This window comes from Phoxinus phoxinus, assembly GCF_949152265.1.
Source record: "Phoxinus phoxinus genome assembly, chromosome: 22".
In the NCBI taxonomy this organism is placed as follows: domain Eukaryota; kingdom Metazoa; phylum Chordata; class Actinopteri; order Cypriniformes; family Leuciscidae; genus Phoxinus; species Phoxinus phoxinus.
Genome location: NC_136897.1, coordinates 3206239 through 3228738, shown reverse-complemented (window position 1 = coordinate 3228738; position 22500 = coordinate 3206239). Strand labels below are relative to the sequence as shown.

The 22500-nt window shown below is 37.2% G+C and overlaps 1 protein-coding gene across 2 annotated transcripts in view; it reads right to left on the bottom strand.

Annotated features, from left to right (window-relative positions):
- The window catches only part of rargb (retinoic acid receptor, gamma b), a 99709-nt gene that overhangs the window by 5601 nt on the left and 71608 nt on the right, over nucleotides 1–22500 (bottom strand). The window contains exons 1-6 of one of the 2 annotated variants that reach the window (XM_079596689.1): nucleotides 19530–20064; nucleotides 5851–5999; nucleotides 4540–4681; nucleotides 2597–2760; nucleotides 213–389; nucleotides 1–6 (exon numbers count right to left, since the gene is read on the bottom strand). The exon at nucleotides 1–6 is cut by the window's left edge and continues 199 nt beyond it. In XM_079596689.1, the coding sequence (XP_079452815.1) occupies nucleotides 1–6; nucleotides 213–389; nucleotides 2597–2760; nucleotides 4540–4681; nucleotides 5851–5999; nucleotides 19530–19674 (783 nt within the window). In that variant the 5' untranslated portion in view covers nucleotides 19675–20064. Of the gene's footprint in view, nucleotides 7–212; nucleotides 390–2596; nucleotides 2761–4539; nucleotides 4682–5850; nucleotides 6000–19529; nucleotides 20065–22500 lie in introns of those variants that run through there. The other variant, XM_079596688.1, reaches the window with a different exon arrangement.

Sequence of the window (22500 nt, the reverse complement as noted above, 5' to 3'; positions counted from 1 at the left end):
CAACATCTGCAGGAAACAAAGCATCAAGACAAAGTCAATCTAACAAAGTTGAAGTTGACAATTAAGAAACACGTCATTGTTTTTTCAGAATCCTGCACCATATGCACTGAATTAAGAGATTGCATCAAAACAAAAAACTTAAAAAAATAATGCATTCTATCCGCTTCCACACTTTTGCTAGTTATTAACTATATAGTTAGTGTTGTATTTACCAGTATGTCAAGGCAGGCAGATTTCAGTAAGGTGATCTGGTCTGCAATGGTGAGAGAAGTAAACCCTGGCAGACGTTTGGCAAACTCCACAATCTTTATAATGCACTTTGTGGAGAGTTCACTGAACTTATCCCACAGTCCAAGATCCAGCTGAACCCTGTGATCCGCACTGGAGTTCTGAAACAGAGGAGAACGGGACAACTCACACACTTCTCCATGCATTCCCATACAGCATATCTCTCCAACAGTAATCACACCGATAGATCGTTCATAAAAACATGAGTGTGTGTGGATGTACAGCAGCAGTGAATGCATAGCAGACGAACAGGGCATTTTTAAAGCATTCAGTGTTACTATTCACATCTCAGTTTTGACTAGCCAGTCGAGAATTTTGACTATTAATAATTCACAATGCAGATATCAATAATGCAATTCTGTGTGACTAATAATTCACATGGAAGAAATCTACAATGCAAAAATCCCAGGCTCAAGTTTAATTTACTTATTTTAATTTAGATTTTACTTTGATCTAGTAATAATTTATTTCAAGACCTGTTCAGTTGCAATTATTATATTATGAAATTATTTTTTACAGGTCAAATATATATTTGAGAATGTTTTATTACCCATCTGGTGCTGAGTTTATACTTTCATCTGACACTGAGTGTAACTCAAAGCACTCAAGAAACATTTATAGCAGTGACCATATACGTATGTTTCATATTTCATAAAGATAGATGGATAGACCGACAGATGTATGTTATCAGTTAAGGTTTAAGTGTCTGGTTTTAACTAGTCACAATGCAATTCTTACTAGCTAAACTATAATTATGTGTTTCCAAATGGATGCATATGCTTAAAGGAGAACTCCAGCGCAAAATGAACCTTTGGTCTAATTACACATTGTTACCTAGTCAACCGTTATCTGAGATTTGTTATCATGATTATCGAATGTAAATAGTTTTATCTCTAAAAACAGTTTAGCCTATAACGCTAGTATAACGCTAGTATATTGGGCATTGAGTAATGACAAATAAAAATCGCTTGTTAATACCACTAACAAGGCTCAAAATAGCCCCACACTAACACGATAGCATAATGAGGGTCCCTACATGCAAACCGAAGCATTGAGAACTTTGACAGTGTCCAGACAGTTTAATAAGAAGATATTTTATACATACAGTAAACTTCGCGTAGCCATCTTTGAAAAACAGACTCTATCAGTCGATCTAGGAACACCGATCCAAATGCGCTGAACTGTGTAGAATCTCATATGGCCCAGCGCATTTGGATCGGTGTTTCGTTTATCGACTGATAGAGACTGTTTTTCAAAGATGGCTTCTGCTTGTATACTTGAAGTTGACTGTATGTATAAAATATCTTCTTATTAAACTGTCTGGACACTTACACAGTTCTCAATGCTTCGGTTTGCATGTAGGGACCCTCATTATGCTAGCGTGTTAGTGTGGGGCTATTTTGAGCCTTGTTAGTGGTATTAACAAGCGATTTTTATTTGTCATTACTCAATGCCCCATATACTAGCGTTATACTAGCGTTATAGGCTAAACTGTTTTTAGAGATAAAACTATTTACATTCGATAATCATGAAAACAAATCTCAGATAACGGTTGACTAGGTAACAATGTGTAATTAGACCAAAGGTTCATTTTGCGCTGGAGTTCTCCTTTAATGTTCAGTGTTTAAAGCACTTTTTATGGGACTCATAATGCTTGTTAAATCTTGCCACAGTTTGTCAATATAATGTGAGAAATAGTTATCTTACAACTTCTGTATGTATACTCTACTTGTATTTGAATGTGAGATTATGAGTATTGTTTAGTTTTATAGTAGTAATAATACTAGTATTCGCTTCATAGTTTTACTCTACTACTACTACTAGTTCTACATTTTTTTTGCACTAAATAAACAATTACACAGTTACGTGAATATGTGGGACATATTTGAAATATATTTGTACAGATTTGTAATTCTAGTATACATACTGAAGTCTATCAATGACCTCATAATAATTAAGTGAGAAACTAAAACGTTTCTCTGAACTTCTAATGATTCATTTGTCACACAGAATTTAAGTGAACTGCAAAATATGTGATTAAAAGTTATTGTGGTTAGTCACGCCATCAAAGATACCCATTATTCATTCATAAAAATCTCTCTCTTAATAAAACAACACTCTTTATTTGTGCTGTGGTTCAGTGGATGTGTAATGTTGTGAAATATTGTACAGTTGGCATGATCTCACGCAGACCCGCAGTGTGTGTGTGTGTGTGTGTTTGTGTCTGTGTGTGTGTGTGTGTGTGTGTGTGTGTGTGTGTGTGTGTGTGTGTGTGTGTGTATGTGTGTGTGAGGATGAAGTGACTCACGGTCGTGTATTTTCCCAGCTGACACAGCGAAGGGAAGGTTTCCCTGTGCGCTTTGCTGACTTTATTAACCAGTTCTTCCAGTTCTCCACTCAGCTCGTAGCTTTCTGGAAGAACCACCTCCTCTTTTACGTCCTTCTTTTTCTTATTCCTGTCGTTCCGCACTGCTAAAAGAAGAACAACAACACAAAATAATATGAGTGTTCAAACACAAGTTGAATATACTGTATATGAAAGAACACATGTTGGAACCAGCTGTGAGTTATCTTGAGGTGACTCTTGGACATACACTCATAGACCTGTGAAGTGACTGTACTCAGTCTTCATCAGTGTTGTGAACGGACTGTAGTCTTCATCAGTGTTGTGAACGGAGAAGTGTATAGTTGCTGATTTAAACCCATAGACTTGAAGTGACTGTACTCAGTCTTCATCAGTGTTGTGAACTGACTGTAGTCTTCATCAGTGTTGTGAACTGACTGTAGTCTTCATCAGTGTTGTGAACGGAGAAGTGTATAGTTGCTGATGTAAACCCATAGACTTGAAGTGACTGTACTCAGTCTTCATCAGGTGCGTTTCCATTACAGATTTGCGTAAAACTTTTGGTTTTTTTTTTGTAAATGTCGACAAAAAAACGATTGTGAAATGACAATTTGAAGGGTAATGGAAACGCTTCTACTGTTGTGAACTGAGAAGTGTATACCGTATTTTCCGGACTATAAGTCACACTTTTTTTAGTTTGGTTGGTACTGCGACTTATAGTCAGGTGCGACTTATATATCAAAATTAATTCATACTGACTGAGATGAACCAAGAGAAAACATTACCGTCTGCAGCCGCGAGAGGGCGCTCTAGTTAGCGGAGTTGTTCAGAAGCGACACCGAGGAAGAACTCAATGGATTCAGTGTTGAGGAATGAGATCGGGAGCTTGGTGAACTTGCTTACCGGTAACTTGTTGGACTCGCTGGCTAATGTTAATTTAGCCTATTCAGCCTCCCAGGTATATGCTCTTTATGCTAATGTGCAGCTGAATAACTGTTAATGTGTTACGCTAACACACCGGACACTATTCAGCTGTTGTTCTGTGTGCTGTTGTGGAGCTGAATAACCTTTCCAGATTAAATGTCTGTTCTTGGTCTTGGATTTTGTGAAATAAATTTCTAAATAAATGCGACTTACAGTCCAGTGCGACTTATATATGTGTTTTTCCTCTTCATGACGATTTTTTTTGACTGATCCGACTTATAGTCCGGAGCGACTTATAGTCCAGAAAATACAGTACTTGTGAGCGGCACATATGAGGAGTTTCTGGTGTTTCTCCCTCATTTCTGCTTTGAGGTCTTGATTTTTGGCTTTTTTTTGAGGTTTAGAATCCAGTATTCCTGTAATTCTTTTGTCTTTTATGAATTTAGTCTTGTATTCTGTCCAAACACACCGCGTTATCTACGTCAGGTGACTGTAAATGCGCAAAAACTGTTTCCATTGCAGTTTTGCAAAATATTATTTTTTCAAATTGCCTGAAAAAAACTCATGTGAGCGTAAAAACTTTTTTGTGATAAATGGGAGTTTTCGCGAAATTGACGATGGTCGTATTTTTAATTCGCAACTTCAATTTGCGCAATTTGCTTCTACTGTTGTGAACTGAGAAGTGTATATCGGTAGTTGCTGATGTAAACTCATAGACTGTACTGTATAATGTGAACTGACTGTAGTCTTCATCAGTGTTGTGAACTGAGAAGTGTATAGTTGCTGATGAGAACTGAGAAGTGTATAGTTGCTGATGTGAACTGAGAAGTGTATATCGGTAGTTGCTGATGTAAACTCATAGACTGTACTGTATAATGTGAACTGACTGTAGTCTTCATCAGTGTTGTGAACTGAGAAGTGTACAGTTGCTGATGTGAACTGAGAAGTGTATAGTTGCTGATGTGAACTGCTCTGAGGTTTACCTTCCTTGGACATGCCGACCTCGAAGCACTTCTGCAGTCGGCAGTACTGACAGCGGTTACGCGTCACCTTGTTGATCTGGCAGTTCTTGTCTCTGTGGCAGGTGTACACCATGTTCTTCTGGATACTGCGACGGAAAAACCCCTGAGAGAGAGAGAAACAAAGAAATATAAGTATTTACGTTTTAAGAAGTTTGAATCCTTTGTGATGGAGCTGAGGTCATGACAAGAACTCAAAATCTTCTTTCTGACAGTGAGCAGATTTGATGAACTTCACCAGAGCGGTCAGCAGAGGGCACTACAGATGTGTGGATCAAATCAACATCCTTCAACTTGCAGTGACACTAGATGGCAGCACTCAAACCATGACCTCTGCTTACTGTTGTTATAATGTAAACACAGTGTAAGAGTCTTATTTCTCTTCATGGTATGCTGTATTTGACCAAAATCTTTGTGCCAATATTGGATTCTAACATAATTAACCATTCTCAGGTTTTGATTTGTGAATGTGTCATTTATTTTGAAGTGAATTTTAATATTGGTCTTATCAAAAATCATGTTCAGTTTGAAAAATTTAAATAAACAATTTTGTTTAAATACTATTTTAGCTTAACACCAGAGTGCTGATTTGCAAAACATTGGTAACAGAAATTCTTTTTTTTTTTTAGGTACATAACAGAAAATATGATACATATTAAAAAAGGTATTTCTGAGTTATCTTTATTTATAGTAAGTATACTAAATTAAACTTTGACTAACAAAATGTTTTTAGTTTTAACATAAGTTTCATATATAGCTAATTTAGATTTTGTTTATAGTGAAATTAAGTTGTAAAAAGCCACAGAATTAATATATTGATCTACAATAATGTATAATTCTGTCTGAAGAAAATATATTGATTAAGTATGATATGGTCTTTATAATAAATAATCTGTTTACTTTTTTGTGAATGTCTTTGTGAAAAGAAATAGCTTTTTTGATTAATGTTCACATTAAAATGTAAGGTTTGAAACAACCCATAAAAACAATAATTTGAGAAACAATATTTTTACATATTTTTGGTCAAAAGTATCATTTTTTTCACTTGGGTTCTAAATAGAATCTCTATAGAATAGAGTTCTTTACTCAAAATTAAAGAATCCTTTATGCCAAAAGGTTCGATATAAGGAGATTTTTTTTTAAAGATTGCATAATACTTTAATGTTTAACAGATTTTTTTCTTCTTCTAGCGATAAAGTAGGTTTACGAGCTGTTTAATTCATCAAATTTAATTAAAACTAAAAATGAAAACAAATGAAAATATGAACTGTGTACCTTGCAGCCCTCACAAGAGCTCACTCCATAATGATAGCCAGAAGACTTGTCCTGGCACACGAAGCAGGGTTTATAGATGCGAGGAGGAGGAGGTGGAGAAGGAGAACTGGGAACCATCTCCTCTGAGCTTGTGCTCTGGGTCTCCACCGCTGCAACATCAGGAAGAAAACCACAAGATATTTACAGATGATTATAAGACAAGAATCTCTATTGGTTTTTCAAATCCTCAAGCCCTACAGGCAAGTCTTCAGCTGGCAAACATAACTTCACCACTCTTCAGGACATGTACTTACTCTTTAAACAACAGAGACACTTTCACCGTCATGTATTTTTGATTGGTGACTTTATGGTGCATTCTTGATTATATAACATTATTGGTGCATTGTTAAAAATAATGAGTTGAATTCAGGTGGGTTGCCATTTTAATTCATAGTAAAGGGACCTATTATGCTTCTTTTTTGCTTTTTGATTTTTACATGTTTGACTTTTCTTTAGTGTGTAATGTTGCTGTTTAAGCAAAAGCTCTGCAAAGTTACAAAGTCCCTCCAGCTCCAGTTCTTCTCTATATCAGTGTCCGTGTTTCTGAACTCTTGAAACGCCTCCATTGTAGTCTCGAGTTTCTTCTGGGAACGAACACGTCACAATATTCCTCATTTAAATAATTCGTACGCAGAATAAAGGGGCGGGGCCTGGTTGAGTTAGTTAGTAGTGTGTTAAACTGGCGGTTATGGTAAGGGGCGGGACATTTCCCAAACACACTCGAAGCGCTCGACCAATCACAACACACTGCTCCAACCGACCAATCAGAGCACAGTGTGCTTTTCAGAAGGAGGGGCTTCATAGAGACAGGAAGTAAACAGGGGTGCGTTTCCCGTACAACAATGTAACTCGCTACTTAACTATAGTACGATGCATAGTTGAAGAAATCAATTAGCCGTTTTCCGAGACCGTATTGTCACAAATTAGTCGTTCAACCGCTGGTTAATGATGTCACACAGGTGGTGGGAGTAATAACTTATTTTAATGAATCTGTTTGAGATCAAATTAAAGCCAGACTTTTTCTATAAATTACAGACATGGCATCTGAGGACTAATTATAATTTTTCTCAGTTATTTTGCTTTATTTCCATATTCAATCAGGCTTGTTCTTATGTAGTTGAGCACGTTCGCATATGCGCACTCTTCAGAAACGGTGCTTTAAATCTCTTGTCAAACTAAAGGATGTCACTTAAATGTGTTTTCAAAGTATAAGATATAGATTGTAATGAATGTCAGCTGGCATATTTTGCTCAAGAGCATGATCTATGCAAGTCCACATGTCATGCAAACAAGAAACTGCTTCAAACCACAGGTTGAGATCTTTCCAAACACACAAGTTTGCGATGCTGTTTGCGAACGTTTGCTGGAAATATGGTTTCGGGAAACACCGACTCGCTGAACTATATGCTGATAATGACAGAACTTGTGAAGTTGGCAAACGATGCTTTCAGGAAACACACCCAAGACTAGGAAGAGAATATGTGCAACAATGTTAAATATTAGGGAAATAATGTGGTTTTGAACATTCAAGCATGAAAACCTGTTTTAGTAGAGCCCAAAAACAACATCATGACTTTGAAAAAGGGCAATAATATGTCCTCTTTCATTTATCAAGAATGTAAGAGAAAAGTTGTCGAATGCATTAGGAAGCCTCTGTCCAGGGGTCAGAGCTCAAAGACAAATATTATGAGAGCACATTGAGTGCTGAGAGAGAAGAGAGGAGAAAAATGAACACGACAGATGAGTGAATGACTTTTCCTGTTGTATCGAACTCGTATCGACCCGTGACTTCTGTGCACCGTTACACCCCTAATATGTTATAGTTGATACAAATACAATTGATCATTGTGTGTTCGTGTTATTCACAGTGCATTAAGACACGCTGTAGAATTATTGTTCATTACTAGTTAATTTTGTAGCAATGGGCTGCACAATATATCGAATTTATCGAAATAGCGCAAATGTATATATCGCAATATGCATATCGCAACAGCGTACAAAAAATGGGGTCATGAACAAAATACGTTTTTTTTTTAGCTTTAATAAGTATCAGGATATATTTAATTCATACAGTCAAAACTAAGCAATGTTTTATTTTTATATTTTATGATTCAGTATCTTTTATTAAATAAACCTAATGTAGGATAACCTGAAACCCTGTGGTTTACACTGATGTTAAAATAACACTTCGTATGCTATAAAACACTGATGTTCACTTTCAGAAGTTATAAGGATGTTTTCTTGTCATACAAAGAATGTGAAACACATGTAGGTTATATCATTTAAAATATATTTTAAAAATAATTTAAGTTTATTATACACACTTTAAGCATTATCGTATCGCAGATCGAATATCGCATTATTTAAGGAGTTATCGCATATCACATTTTTCTTCAATATCGCACAACCAATAGAAACCCTTTTGTAAAGTGTTGGATGATACTAACGCGCTTTGACTGACACCTCAGCATGTGTTCACCTCGCTGTCACGCGCCCAAATGGCACCAGTCAGTTTCAGAAACATCCTGGAAAGCAGCCATACAGGCGCAAACATATAATATAACACGCTTTGCCCAGTTTAAACACCACCGTGTGAATCCAGTGTTGTATATTTTGTGTACGTCCACGCTGTCAACTTTCACCTCTAGACACCCTTTCCCCCCTCATGCTCTTGTTTCCTGGACCCTAAATTCCTCAGGCCTGGATGACTGGCGTTTTACTAGAGGTCCAGTCTCGAGATGCCCCGTAAAGCCCGTCTGTGGTCTGACCGAAGCCCGAGGCTTGCCTGACCGGCTCTTTATTGGCAGAGTCACCTTGGCCAGCCATTCACACCAGCACCAGCTGTCCCTCACTCTCCACTTGTAAAAAACGAGAGAAAAACAGCTAAAACGGGGCAGATTTTATTGCCCATTCCTCCTACTGAATGGAGTGAATCCCCCAAATGTGCCTCTCATTCTCTCGCTCTTCTCCTCCCTCCGTCCCTCCACGGGCACCGTTTAACAAGAGCAAAATGAGAGACGGTATAGATGAGAAGTCTCATAAAAACCAGGGGGTTGTGGGAGACGGATGAAGAATGTGTGAGAGAGGGTGAGTTTCACTTTGACCTTGGCTTTGGCTTCTCAAGACATGAACGTGAACCGAGAGTCACACAGATGCTGCCAGCGATCGAATCGCGACCTCAGCGGAGATAAAGTATGCCACACTGATGATCTGACATTTGGCAAACTATGAAAGGATATTTGGTTTCCAAACAGCACGGAAATCTGCGCTCGAGACGTTCCAAAGTCACAACCCAGTTTTTTTTTTTTTTTTTTTGTTAACAGAAGATATTCGAACTTCAAAATATATGGACCTTATTCCGGGTAGACGCCATATTTAATTTGACTGGAATGAAAACAAGGCTGTGAGAGGAGGAACAATGCATTCAATGGACCGAATACATGAAGCAAAAGCACATTTCTGTGTAAACTATTAAACAGATGCATACATTAATAAATATATACTTACGCTATACCATTTCAAAGAAATTAATACATTTATTTTGGGCATTAAATTGATCAAAAGTGACAGTAAAGACTTTAAAGAAAAAAAAAATCTAATAAATGCTGTCCTTTTGAACTTTCTATTCATCAGAGAATCCTGAAAAAGTGCATCATGGTTTCCACGGAAATATGAAGCAGCACAGCTGTTTTCAACATTAATAATAATCATAAATGTTTCTTGAGCAGCAAATCCTCATATTATACTGATTTCTGACGGATCATGTGACACTGAAGACTGGAGTAATGATGCTGAAAATTCAGCTTTGATCACAGGAATAAATTACATTTTACAACATACACATATAGAAAACAGTTATTTTAATTAGTAATAATATTTCAAAATATTATAGGTTTTACTGTATGTATGATCAAATAAACACAGCCCAAAATCCCAAACTTTTAAAAATGTGTATGCAAGAATACACATTTCATTCTGTTCTTGTTTCATAAATAAGGCACAAAATGTCGTTTTTTATTTATTTACAGAAAACTGTAAACATTAGTTGTTCAAATTCGACATGATCTAAGACCTTGAGATTGTACGTCATACTGAACAGGCCTATTCCTAATCGTCTCATTTAAATATGACTCGCTTATTGACTTATTATAAAGTATAACAGTCTGTTGTGTAACTTGTAGAATTTTTTTTTTTCTTACAATACAAGTGTGTGTTCACACAGGACATTCTTGTGTTCACAAACAGACGCAATGGAACAGAACGCAGAGTCACAAGACACGGTTTTAAAAGTTGAACTAATTTTAACTTGACACACCATCTTAAAAAAGCAGTTCTCATAAAGCTGGAAAAGACATCAGTCTGATGCATGTGTGTATTATTGTGCATTATGCAGTAGGTAATAGGATCAAGCACTGATAGTGTGTGTTGTTGTGTGTGGTTCTGTCATGCAAGACTTCGAGGTCGCTGGAATGCCGATGGACGTATAGTTCTTGCACATAATGTTCTGTGAAACACAAGGTCGGGGTGATGGGCGAGCGAGTGGGTGAGAACGCAACCTGATCACTGTGTTTATGTAGTAACTTGGTCTGAATTGGCTTTATGTGTTTATATGGCAGCAATACTTGAGTGACACAGAGCGGTTCTGAAAACATCAGCCTCTTTTGTGCTGGAGGAGTGGAAACCTGGCGCCACCAGAGGAATGACTGACAGACATAAAGGGGAAGAAAGAAGGAATGCTATTCTGTTCCCATTCCAGTTTCTCTCTTTGTTATATTTGACATGACTCGTGGAGAATACATGAAGTGGTCTATGGTGGATTTTGAAGTGAAGCAGGTGGAGTTTTCAGAAGAAGCCGGTAACTAAAATACATTTTTATTGTCTGAATTGGCACTTGACAGCATAATCAGATTTTCAGAACTGATTTTTCAACTGGAATTAATTTTATAGACTTCCATTAAAGTTCCCCTAATGTGCCATTTTAAAAATTCCTGTTTTTGTTTTTGTTTTTTTGGCGTCTCCTACAGGTTTACACGCATCCAAGCTCAAAAAACACTTTAATTTCCTCATAATCTCCACTGCAGCGTCAGCTCTATTCTCAGTGTCTGAAACGCTTCATCAAGGATTCAGTATCTAAACCCCGCCTCTCTGAGAGCTGCTCTGCTCTGATTGGTCAGACGGCCCAGTCTGTTGTGATTGGTTGACCGTGTCGGAAACAAAACGCTCATATCTGAATCTCAACTCTTCCTCAGCTCTTGATACTCAGTGATACGAACAGTGACGATGGCGTCGGTTTTACCGTATCAATCTCATCAAAGTGGATTTGCTTTGTCAGCAGAAAACAGCGTCTTCTCCACATGAACAACACAAACTCTTCCAGTCTCAGATAAACTACAGCGTTTGAGGGTCAAAGTAGACGTTGTTCACGGCAGCCAATGAAGAACATAGACTGGCATTATGCAAATCTGTTACAAACCTGCGCAGATTCAGCAGGAAGTGAGACTGGAGTTACTGACGACTCGATTCTGCACTTTGAAACATTGCAGATCTTTTACAGTCACAAACATCTCTATTACACACCACATGAAAGGTAATTTAAAAAAAAATGCATGATAGGGGCGCTTTAAAGCACTGAATTACACACAAAGAGAAGGATCTATTTGTTACGATTGTATTGTAAGTGGTCTCAGTCCACATTTCTGCAGATTGCTGTATGTCTGCACTGTTTAGACAACAAACTCAGGGAAAGGTGATGCGGGTTTTATCAGTAAAGGAGTCGAGGGCTTCAGCATTACAATCCAGGTTCTCTCTGTTGGCTCAGATTGCATGGAAGAGCTGACCGAACACTGATAATGCCCATGACTTTAACTTTCAGCAAACTCAGCAACACTATCAGGCGATGCAGTCTCTGTGAGCTCCTGTTCACCTGCGATTCAATGATATGACTTTTCTAACTGTAGTTAGTGTGTAATGTTGCTGTTTGATCATACACAACATCTGCAAAGTTACAACGCTCAAAATTCAAAGCAAATGGAGATATTTGCTTTTACAGAAATCGCTTTTTAAGGACTACAACAAACGGCTGGTAGGAACTACAATGAGCTTCTTCAGGGTTAGTGACATTACCAACCCTAAAATTTACATAAACTCCGCCCCCGGGAACGTGATTCATAGATTATCATGACAGAATATGCTAATTAATGACTAGAAGACAATTAACTCCACATAAAATACATAAATTCATCAACTAACCATTCAGAAATGTCCTGTTGCTTCTACATGTTGTCACTTCTTCTTAAATCTCTCCATCATTGTCTGACTCAGGTTTGAACATAAAAGACTACGTGTTTTTTTAATTTTCAGTGCACACACACACACACACACACACACACACACACACACACACACACACACACACACACACACACACACACACACACACACACACACACACACACACACACACACACACACACACACACACACACACACACACAGCTGTTGTAGCTCCGCCCCCTGTGCCGGGAGCAGCAGCTCATTTGCATTTAAAGGGACAGACACAAAAACTGCTCGTTTTTGCTCACCCTCAAAAAGTGACAATTTTAACATGCTATATAAAAATATCTGTGGGGTATTTTGAGCTAAAACTTCACACACACACTCTGGGGACATCAAAGACTTATTTTACATCTTGTGAAAAGGACATTATACCACCCCTATAAGATGTGTTTTGTTCGATCGGATCGAAGTGGACGACACTAAGTAAACAGGGTCTAAAACATTTTGAGCTTGTTTACCTTCAACCACTTCCAGAGGCAGTCGAAAACGCATTCGACCGGATTACTTTCATATTGCAGATGCTCATGCAGTCAAATGCGTTCGAACAGCAGAAGACGGTCTTCTCTCCGCATACTGACTGAAAGCGTGAACACCACGCTAGCCAGACGGGATTTAAACTTTGTCAAACTTCTTTTCAGAAGTGTCTGAAAGTGGACAAAAGAGACGGATTAAAAACACCAGGTGTAAACGGGAATGTGTCTCCCTCGTCTACTGGTGATCAATCATCTTTATACCAGGAGTAAACTGGTTCTGACATCATCAGAAAGAAGCAAATCATCACTCAATAGAAGCATCACGTAATATGACTACATACACTATATTTGTACAAAGGATGCTTGTGTCTATCCAAACATACAAATATGTATGAGTACACATTATATACAAGTATAAATGGATAGTTTTTCCAGCATGTGATAAACAGAATACATCTAGCGTGCATCACGTTTTATATCTTCAATTTATCATCTTTTCTTTACTTTATTTCTCAGTTCATCTTTTCCTCACTGTAAACCCTAACGCTCAAAATAATGAATTGGTTTGAGTAGGACAAACTTAAATTAAGTTTAGCACGTTGAGTATTTAGCACTTTCTTTTTCTTTCAAGTTCACAGAACTGATATATTTTAAGTAAACTGAACTGTTTCATTGTTTTGAGTTTTTTTAAAATTATTTATTTTAATTTAGACGAACTTAAGTTTCACTGAAACGTCTGGGATGTCTATTTCCCAGCATGCTTTGCTGATGGCACTGGAAAGGGAGAGTAAATGCTAAAATTAAGTGTAATATAATGTGTTTTTTTTTTGTGTAGGATTAATGTTAAGTGGGAGATTTAGTAGTGATTAATGTTTTGTTATGCTAATTTAGAAGAATTTCTGTTAATGTTGGTTTTAGGATAGTTACCATCATGGTGACGAGTGGTGCATGATCTTGATCTGAGAGCAAATAAACCTTTAAATTGGTGCATTCGTACAGCAAGTGCTTCTGTATAACATACTATTGCTAATATGTTAGCACATTAGCATATTAGCAGATTAGCTTGTTAAAGCTAACTACGTTTATACTAATAAAAGTGTACACATGAAGTTTTTCTTTTAAGTTAATTGTATGTATAATGTACTCGTACATTTTAATTGTTCTTAACTTGAAATTCGGGTTTACAGTGCTCTCTTATATTTTTGTAATCAGTTAAAATATGACAAATGTCTTGCTTGCACATTATTTTCCAGTATGTTACAGAGTACTCACCCAAAGTAGGTTAATACCCAGTTATTAAAATAAGTATATAGTGTGTGCATGCAGATCACGACTACAAAATAAAGTGCTCCCCATGTGATAATGAATGCACTGGCACACAAAAAAAGGATGTTGTTTTTAAAGCAAAATGCAAAATGGCTCATAGATTTGTCATGCATATTTTAGATCCTAACACACACATCGTGGTTTGCAGACTGAGGGCCGAGATGAATGGCTCTTTCATTTCTTCTGCGTGGTTGTACCGTATGTGTGGATGGATTGAACTGCATGATTGAGTCACAAAAAACTACAAAAGGCGTTCATGAAACTCTTGATGTTCTGAATTCCAATATGGAGCGAAACCAAATAGTGCTTGAACAGATTTGAAGTGAACTGGTTTTATATAGGAATGAAGAAGAAACCGTGCAGGATCAGTTGTGCGGATGTATTTGAATACAGCAAACATTAAACAGTACTTGTTTTCTCTTTTTTTTTTTTCAAGAAAAAAACACATTGGTAAGACACAGTATTTGTTCTGACTCTTTTTTTAGTCAAATGCTGACAGTGGGTTTACAGGCTTTCTGCATGTTGTTAGATTTTGTAACATCTCACCAACATTCGACTTGAAGCGTTGCTGAGAGATTTAACAGGTTGGGTCAACTCAGTTCTGCTTCCAAAACCTGACGCTCGGACGCTTCTGAACATGTGATATGGGATTGAAGCATTAAAACCTCATTTGATTTCCTTATCCTTAAATAACAAATTGCTATTGTTTTTTGGTGTAACAATTTTTAGGACAGTAATAGTTATAATAGTGTAACATCGTATTAGTTTAACAAACATACTCTGCGAAAGGCAGCAATCAAGTTATTCTCGTTTTTTTAAATGCAATCAACTAAATTGCTGTCACATTCACTTACATCAATATTGTGTTAATAGTAATAAACATAATTTTTCCGTATTACTTGCAGATCTCTTTGAAGATCTGCAAGACACTTTAGACTACTGGATACTTAGCACTGAATGCACAATTACTTTCATACATGTTTGAAATATCAATACTATCATTAAATTATTAATTATGTGTGTGTGTGTGTGTGTGTGTGTGTGTGTGTGTGTGTGTGTGTGTGTGTGTGTGTGTGTGTGTGTGTGCGTGTGTGTGCGTGTGTGTGCGTGCGTGTGTGTGCGTGCGTGCGTGTGTGTGCGTGTGTGTGTGTGCGTGTGCGTACTTAGATATCCTTTTGTAATAAAACCTGGCATAAGATTGTTTTAGGGCTAGGGTTTAGATCAGGGTTATCTATAGCGCTTGGGTCTCGGGAGTCTCTGGCCACATACAGGGAAACACCCTGAACCGATGACCACCACCAGGCAACACACACACACACACATTTATGGGTGATTTATTTGCATGTCTTTGTATTTTCCTGGTGAACTAACAAACACGCACGCAAGCACGCACACACACACACACACACACACACACACACACACAAACACACACACGCACACAGGCTTTCCCTGCCCTGGCATTTCACCATTTTGAAAATAACACCCTTAAATATTTCAGAACACATAATGCTCATGCCTGTGGACTGAGCCGATTCTTGTTTTCACATTCACAGGAGACACACATAACAAAGGCCACAGTCTTTGGAGAGACTAAAAGCTTGTTTAATCCTGTAACAATCTGAAACTACATACTAAACACACTAATGCACACGACCTGCTCTGCTGTCTGCATATGACCATGAGCACCAGCTGGATATTAACACACTGAAAAAAGAAAAAAGGGATGTGATCAATTCATGACAACATATGTTTTCCTATTACTTTAACTCATCAAAATAATTTAACCTTTTGTTAGTTAATTAGTTAGTTAGTTAGTTATACAATATTTCCTTATAGGCAATATATATATATATATATAAATATATATTATTTTTTTTAATGAGCTGAAATGACTTGTACGGCCAATTTGATTATTCTAAAAGTTTTAATTAGAATTTTTTTAGTGTATTGTAGATACTGTAATAAAAATGTATGATCAGTACATCATGGCAACTTGTGTTTTTACAATACTGTAACTTATCGAAATAATTTAAGCAATTTAAACTTTGTATAAGTTATACAAGATTAAAAAATCAGCTTAATATAATGACGTTTAAATGACGTGTACAACCATGTTGATTATACTTAAAAATTTAAGTTGAAATATATAAAAACATTTTTTACAAATGAGAAATAAATAAATAAAGCGGTCTGTCAGACCTAATCTGGCACACACATATTTAAATCTATTATTTAACCCATTTATAAAGCCATTACTGATCATTATTGATAAATATGTCGACATGTTTGTTTGAATGATTTAGTGGTAAGTCCTGACTGAAGAGGAAACATCTGAATGTATGTGGCTATTATTAAATAAAAGCATTTTTTGTGAGACATTTGCATATGCAGATCTCGTTTCTATGGACTTCATTGTTTGGTTGACAATCCATCTCAAGTGTCTACATTTTTTTATTTGTTTTTATTTGAGTGATTATCTTAAGGTATTTGTATTTATTTGTACTTTGCTTGGTTTAACCACAGCGGCCATCTTTGTGTCATAGCACACAACAAACTTTGGGCTATACAGATGTTTACAGAAACCTCAATATCATAGCTCAGGTTTTAAAAAAAAAAAAAAAATAGTGGTTTTATAATACCAATACATAAACGGTAATCCTTAAAAACAACTAACTTTATAATTTGTGGAGCTCTTGAAATGCAATGACCCAGAAAGAAAAAGGTGAAAACAGACATTGTAGCATTAAAAGACATTTTGTTCAGCATCTCCGGCACACATGGACCAACACATGTCCTGTTGGGAGGAAGGTGGACTGGTAAAACAGGAGCTGTCTTTCTTAGAAGCAAGTTGTTAAACTTGGATTGCCCCTTTCATTCAACTGCATGCACACAAAGCTTTCTTCTTTATAGGACCTCATAAACTGACCCTTTTTATTTAGCCTTTTCAGGATGAAGCTGAACCAACATTTGGCCACCCCCTCCCCAGCCACCTTCACATTATTACACCCCACACAACCCAGAGACGAAAGCAACTGGCCACCGACCAGACAACCATCCAGAACTTCAGACATGAACTTCAGCCTGACAAAACTTCACAATCTGTTTTAAAGAGATACCGAACTGGTCAAAGAGCACGATGAAGAACCCATGCATACATGTTAGTCCAGCAGTGTTAGCAAACCAAAGTAAATCACTTTGCATTTAGTAACAACGCTTGGCCTTGAAGTGTTTGACGCTTGAACATCCAGCCACAACCAACAGTCAAAAGAGGAAACTAAACTTACATCTAATGTATGAACTGAACAAGCAGACTCGAACTAAGAGTTATTAACAACCTTTCTACAACAAAATATCTTAAGTATTAGAGATGCACCGATATAAACATTTTGCCCGATACCGATAACTTGTTATATTTGAAAGCCGATAACCGATATATTGGTCGATAAACCTTAATCCAAATTGTTACATCATTTTTGAGAGCCTGATTACAAAAACAAGTCTCACCATTAAAAGTCATGACAAACTTATGCTATATGACAAACTTATGCTATATGACCAACTTATGCTGTGCATGTATTTGACTGTATTTTTCTTTTTTAAGTGATTCCAATCATATTTCAAGCAATCCAAAACCATCACAGCAAACTCGCATCTGAAGTGTCTCAGCTGAAGGAAATAATCCATTATTTATCAGCTTTAATATATCGGCCAGATTTTCTTATTGGGCCGGATAACATTAAAAATGAACATGTATCGGATACCGATACTGATATGGTGGCTGATATATCGTGCATCACTACTAAGGGTAATGAACTAGCAAAAGCGAACAAGTTCAAGTTTAGCTGGAGAAGTGGACTCAGCTGTTGCTCTGAGAAGACACTTCAGACTATTGTAAAAGGCTGATTGTGAGCTGGGCCTTGTTGTGGGGTGCGATGTTCTTTCAAGCAGTCAGTCTGGCTATAAAATGGCATTACGGCACTGAGGCAAATTCCAGCAGGACCGTGTGAAATCCACTCGCACATACAATAAGACTCAGACACATGGGCTGTGATTCGTTTGTCTAAATACGACTCTTGTTTCTGTATTTTTCTTTTTAGTTCCCTGAGTGTGCTTTACACTTGATGACAGACATCGCAAGAGTCAATATTTCTTCATTGAAATATGTAATGAATGAATTTCAAATGATTGGACAAAGATGGAGACAATATTAAGGACACTGAATATATTTTTCATTGCACTAAGATGATCACAACTCTTACTGTCACATTTCAGTTCAGCTATTTACTATCAACTAAACAACTATCTCATTACGTGACATTTAAATAACATTATAAATGTGGAGCATTTCCATATTGAATGAACTTGCCAAAGGATTTTCCTGTGATTGATGATAGAGAGGCAAAAGTTAAGCAGAAAAACCTCTAATCCTCCCATTCTCTCCTGGTTTCTGTCCCATCGGCTCCCTAATCCTTTAATTGAGCTCATTGTATTTATAATTCAATAATTAAAGACATCCATTAAGGTCAAAATGATGCTGAGAGACTCTGAGTGAACGCACACACACACACACACACACACACACACACACAAAGAGAGTGAGAGAGAGAGAGAGAGAGAGAGAGAGAGAGAGAGAGAGAGAGAGAGAGAGAGAGAGAGATTATTTGACTTGAAGCCTGCATATACCGGTATATATATGTATTATAAAAGTGCTTTAATGAATTAATTATACTTTGTAATGCACCTTATAAGGCATTGTATGATATCATGAATAATTTTAACCACAGTTATAATACATTATAATACTATATGAAAGTATAATGCACTAAAAACCCTGATATTTATGAAAAGATATAATACATTACAATGTAGGCTACATTATTTCTGTGCATTATTTAAAACTAGTGTGTGCATTATTCATATTTGCATATATTTATTTTATTACCATATAGGCTTACCATAAATACATATTTTCTTTAATAATCAGGATAATGATATAATATTTTACGTGTCATAGTTTTACCACTTTTTTTCTGCGTACACTTAAAGGTTACAGGCCCTGGGCCTGTATTTATATGTTCATTTTTTACTGTTTCAACCAGATATGAGTATGAAACATGTACAGAACTGTCTGATCCACTATTAATAACGTCAATTTTGCAGGACAACGACTGTTTATAATTGTTGTCATTATCATCACTAATTAAGCATCTATCACAGAAATATTCATATTATGCAAATGTTCATATTATGTATCAGCATCTTATCATCATCATCATCATCAGTAAATTTATTCCGACGACTATAGGAAAAAGGTAGGAAGTTAACAAAAGTAGCATTTAAGCCAGTTAGCACATGACAAGATGCTGAGCGCGCGCGCGCACACACACACACACACACACACACACACACACACACACACACTCCGAGAATAACTAATGCTCATGCTGAACAGCACACAGATATGAACACACAGCTGGAGTGAGTGGGACTCAGCACACTTACACTGCAGGCTCGTGCTGTTGCTCCATGAGAAGGACTCGAGCGCAGGGAAGAAGGAGCTGGCTTTCCTGAGCATGCATGAACTCTGCGCGCTCACGTCGAACAGGGGTCTGGCCCCGACCCCGAGAGCCTCCACACAGTCAAACATCACGTCCAGGTCTCGAGCTGTCAGACGATGACCAACTCAAACACAGTCCTCCAGTCAGTCTGACACGGCTGCCAAAGCTATCACTCACAATAGAAAGTCTCAAGGACTCTAGACTTCTGTTTCAGGTGTAGCTGTCACTCTAGCCAACTGGTTTTCTCCCAGTAACTGGATCTGTCGTGTTGTGTTCTCTCCGTCGAGTCAAGCGGCTCCAGCGCTGGTCTGCAGTGGTCATCACCTCTCTGCTGTCCGAGTTCATGAGCTTTATCAAACTGTCAGGACTCGCAAGTGTCAGCGAACACACGGAGTCTCCACAAGCTTCACTCGCCTCAGCTTTAGCTCAGCCCACAACAACACAGGGAGAGGGAGAGGGAGAGGAATGACGGAGGGAGGGAGGGAGGGAGGGAGGCGGGTGCTTTTGTGGTTGGCTGAGAGACGAAAACTTTCCCTTCCATTTTCTGCTAGAGCAATCTGTCAGCCTGCATCATATTTTATACCTTTGCAAATGAAAACAAACAACATGACCTCCTCTCACTCCCTCTATCTATCAATCTTCTTGCGCTGTTCCTTTGAAATATATCGCCTTCCTTTTCTCTAGACGCACTCGTTCACGCGAAAGTGTTGATGATCACAGGGCTGTGCAACTGAGTTGAAGAATGCCTTTTAAATTACACATCCTGAATATGAGTTGGCATGCAGGATTGTGATTCTAATTGGAATACAAAGTTAAAGTCCCCCTGTGGTGAAAATCAAGTGTTTGTGGTGTTTTTAATCTGCTTTAACACAAACCATGTGTAAGTTCATAAGTGGACAGCATTGCTGAGTATTTTCTGCTTAAAACTGCAGTGAACCAAAGACAGTCTCAAAAACACGGTTAAATCGCTGGTGTTTCTGACGTCACAAACTACCTTAACCAATCAGATCAACGTGTGATCGTCAACCAGTGGATCTCTGAGTGAGTGAGTGAGTGGAGGCGGGGCTCATTTGCATATTCATAGAACCGCGTATACTAAATGAGGCAAGGGTGTCGAGTTACATTCAAGATATTTATTTTAAGGCATGAAGAATTTCTTTCAATGAAAAAAACTTTCAAATGTAATTTTGGTGATCAAAGATGTTTTTTAAGGGATACACTTATTGACTACAGGGGGACTTTAAATTAAATTTAACCCAAATTTTTAAGTTTGTCAAGAAGCCTTTTTCAAAGCCTTTTTTGGAAAAAAAAAAGTTTTCAAAATATTAAAGTTGTATGGTTTTTTTGATTTTACGGAAATCGATAAACAAACTTAGTGAATTACTATAATATTGATACAAAGAGCCACTTCTTCAATTCTGACTTTCATCTAAAAATTAAATCTCAAAAATCATATACAGAATATTTTAAACAAAAGATACAAAACGAAGAAAAAACATTTAAGATTCTCTTGCATTTATATGTTAGTAAATGTTAGTTCAACTTTTCACTCAGATTGTCCACTCATATTTTAATAATATAATCTGTAATGAAACAATTAGTGTTTAACTAAGAAAACACACAAAAAAACATTTTCACTAGTGGTCTTGGACCTTTGGGGAAATTATTTTAAATAATTAAACCTTACGGAAAAAGAACAGAAATTAATAATGTCTTAATTATCCTAATTATTGTTTTTTTTCCCAATTCAAAAATGTGATCTCTAAACAAATAAACACAATGATTTTATTAATAATGAGTCTCAATATAGGTATAAATACAATACATTAGATAAATGATGTGCTGTGATGTCCTTTTGCACTTTAGTGCTGCTTAACAGTCAGATATAACAATTCAAATATTCATATAGCCTAGCTAAAAAAAACATAAACATGAAGAATATTTCCATCTGCAGTATTTCAGATCTCATTCCTCCCTCTTCTACCGTTCACTTCCTGTCCTCTCTCAATAAAAGTGCATCAATAAAAGGCCATAAATGAACTGAAAGTTTCCATCCAGTTCTACAGAGAAGAAATGTGTTTTGTTGGACTGTGAAGGTTTATGGATGTGCAGTGAGAAGACTTCGGTCACATTAAAGGGTTAGTTCGCCCATTTAAGACATGAGGTTGTATGCAATCCTTACCAGCACTATAGTGCACACACACTGACCCGCTCTGTGGTCACCTCCCTGGTCAGAGTTCTGGCCGCTGGAAGTTTTTCAAGAAAGTAGTCCTGGTTAGTTTCCGGGGCCACAAAACTGTGCGTTTTTACGTGAAAAAATGTATTTGCGTTTCAAAGCTTGATTAATTTACATCACAAAAAACACGCCAGACAAAATTCATACCTCAGTTTTAATCGGCACTATTTTCTTTCCATTTCTATCAATCCGCGCTGCTGTCGACGTCAACAGTGTGCACGTTCCGATCAGCTGTAATGAGACAGCTTTGGCTGGTTGTCATCGGCTACTCTGCGGGAGCTAAAATATCCAGAATCAAGGATTTTCGTGTGTGCAGTGCTCACTTCAGCGAAGACGATTACATCCCCAACCAAGGAGGAAAATAAAAAAAAACTAATTTTAAAGAGTTTTGCTATAGGCTACCAGTAGCACGGGTAAGCTCTATTTACTAACTTTATGATCCCATGTCTAAACTGTACGGTAAACAAGCTGATGTTTAGACTCCAGTGGAAATCACGTGAAAAGAAGTCTAATATAAAAACAGTATATAGGGATGTAGGTACAATTTGCTGAGAAAACTATTTAATTGAACACACACACAATTGAGTTCATAAAGGTATCCCTTTGGCGTTGTGCTAAAATTACTTTCATCATCATCTGTTCCGTCTGACATTGTGCTAAAATTGGTTTCATCATCAGA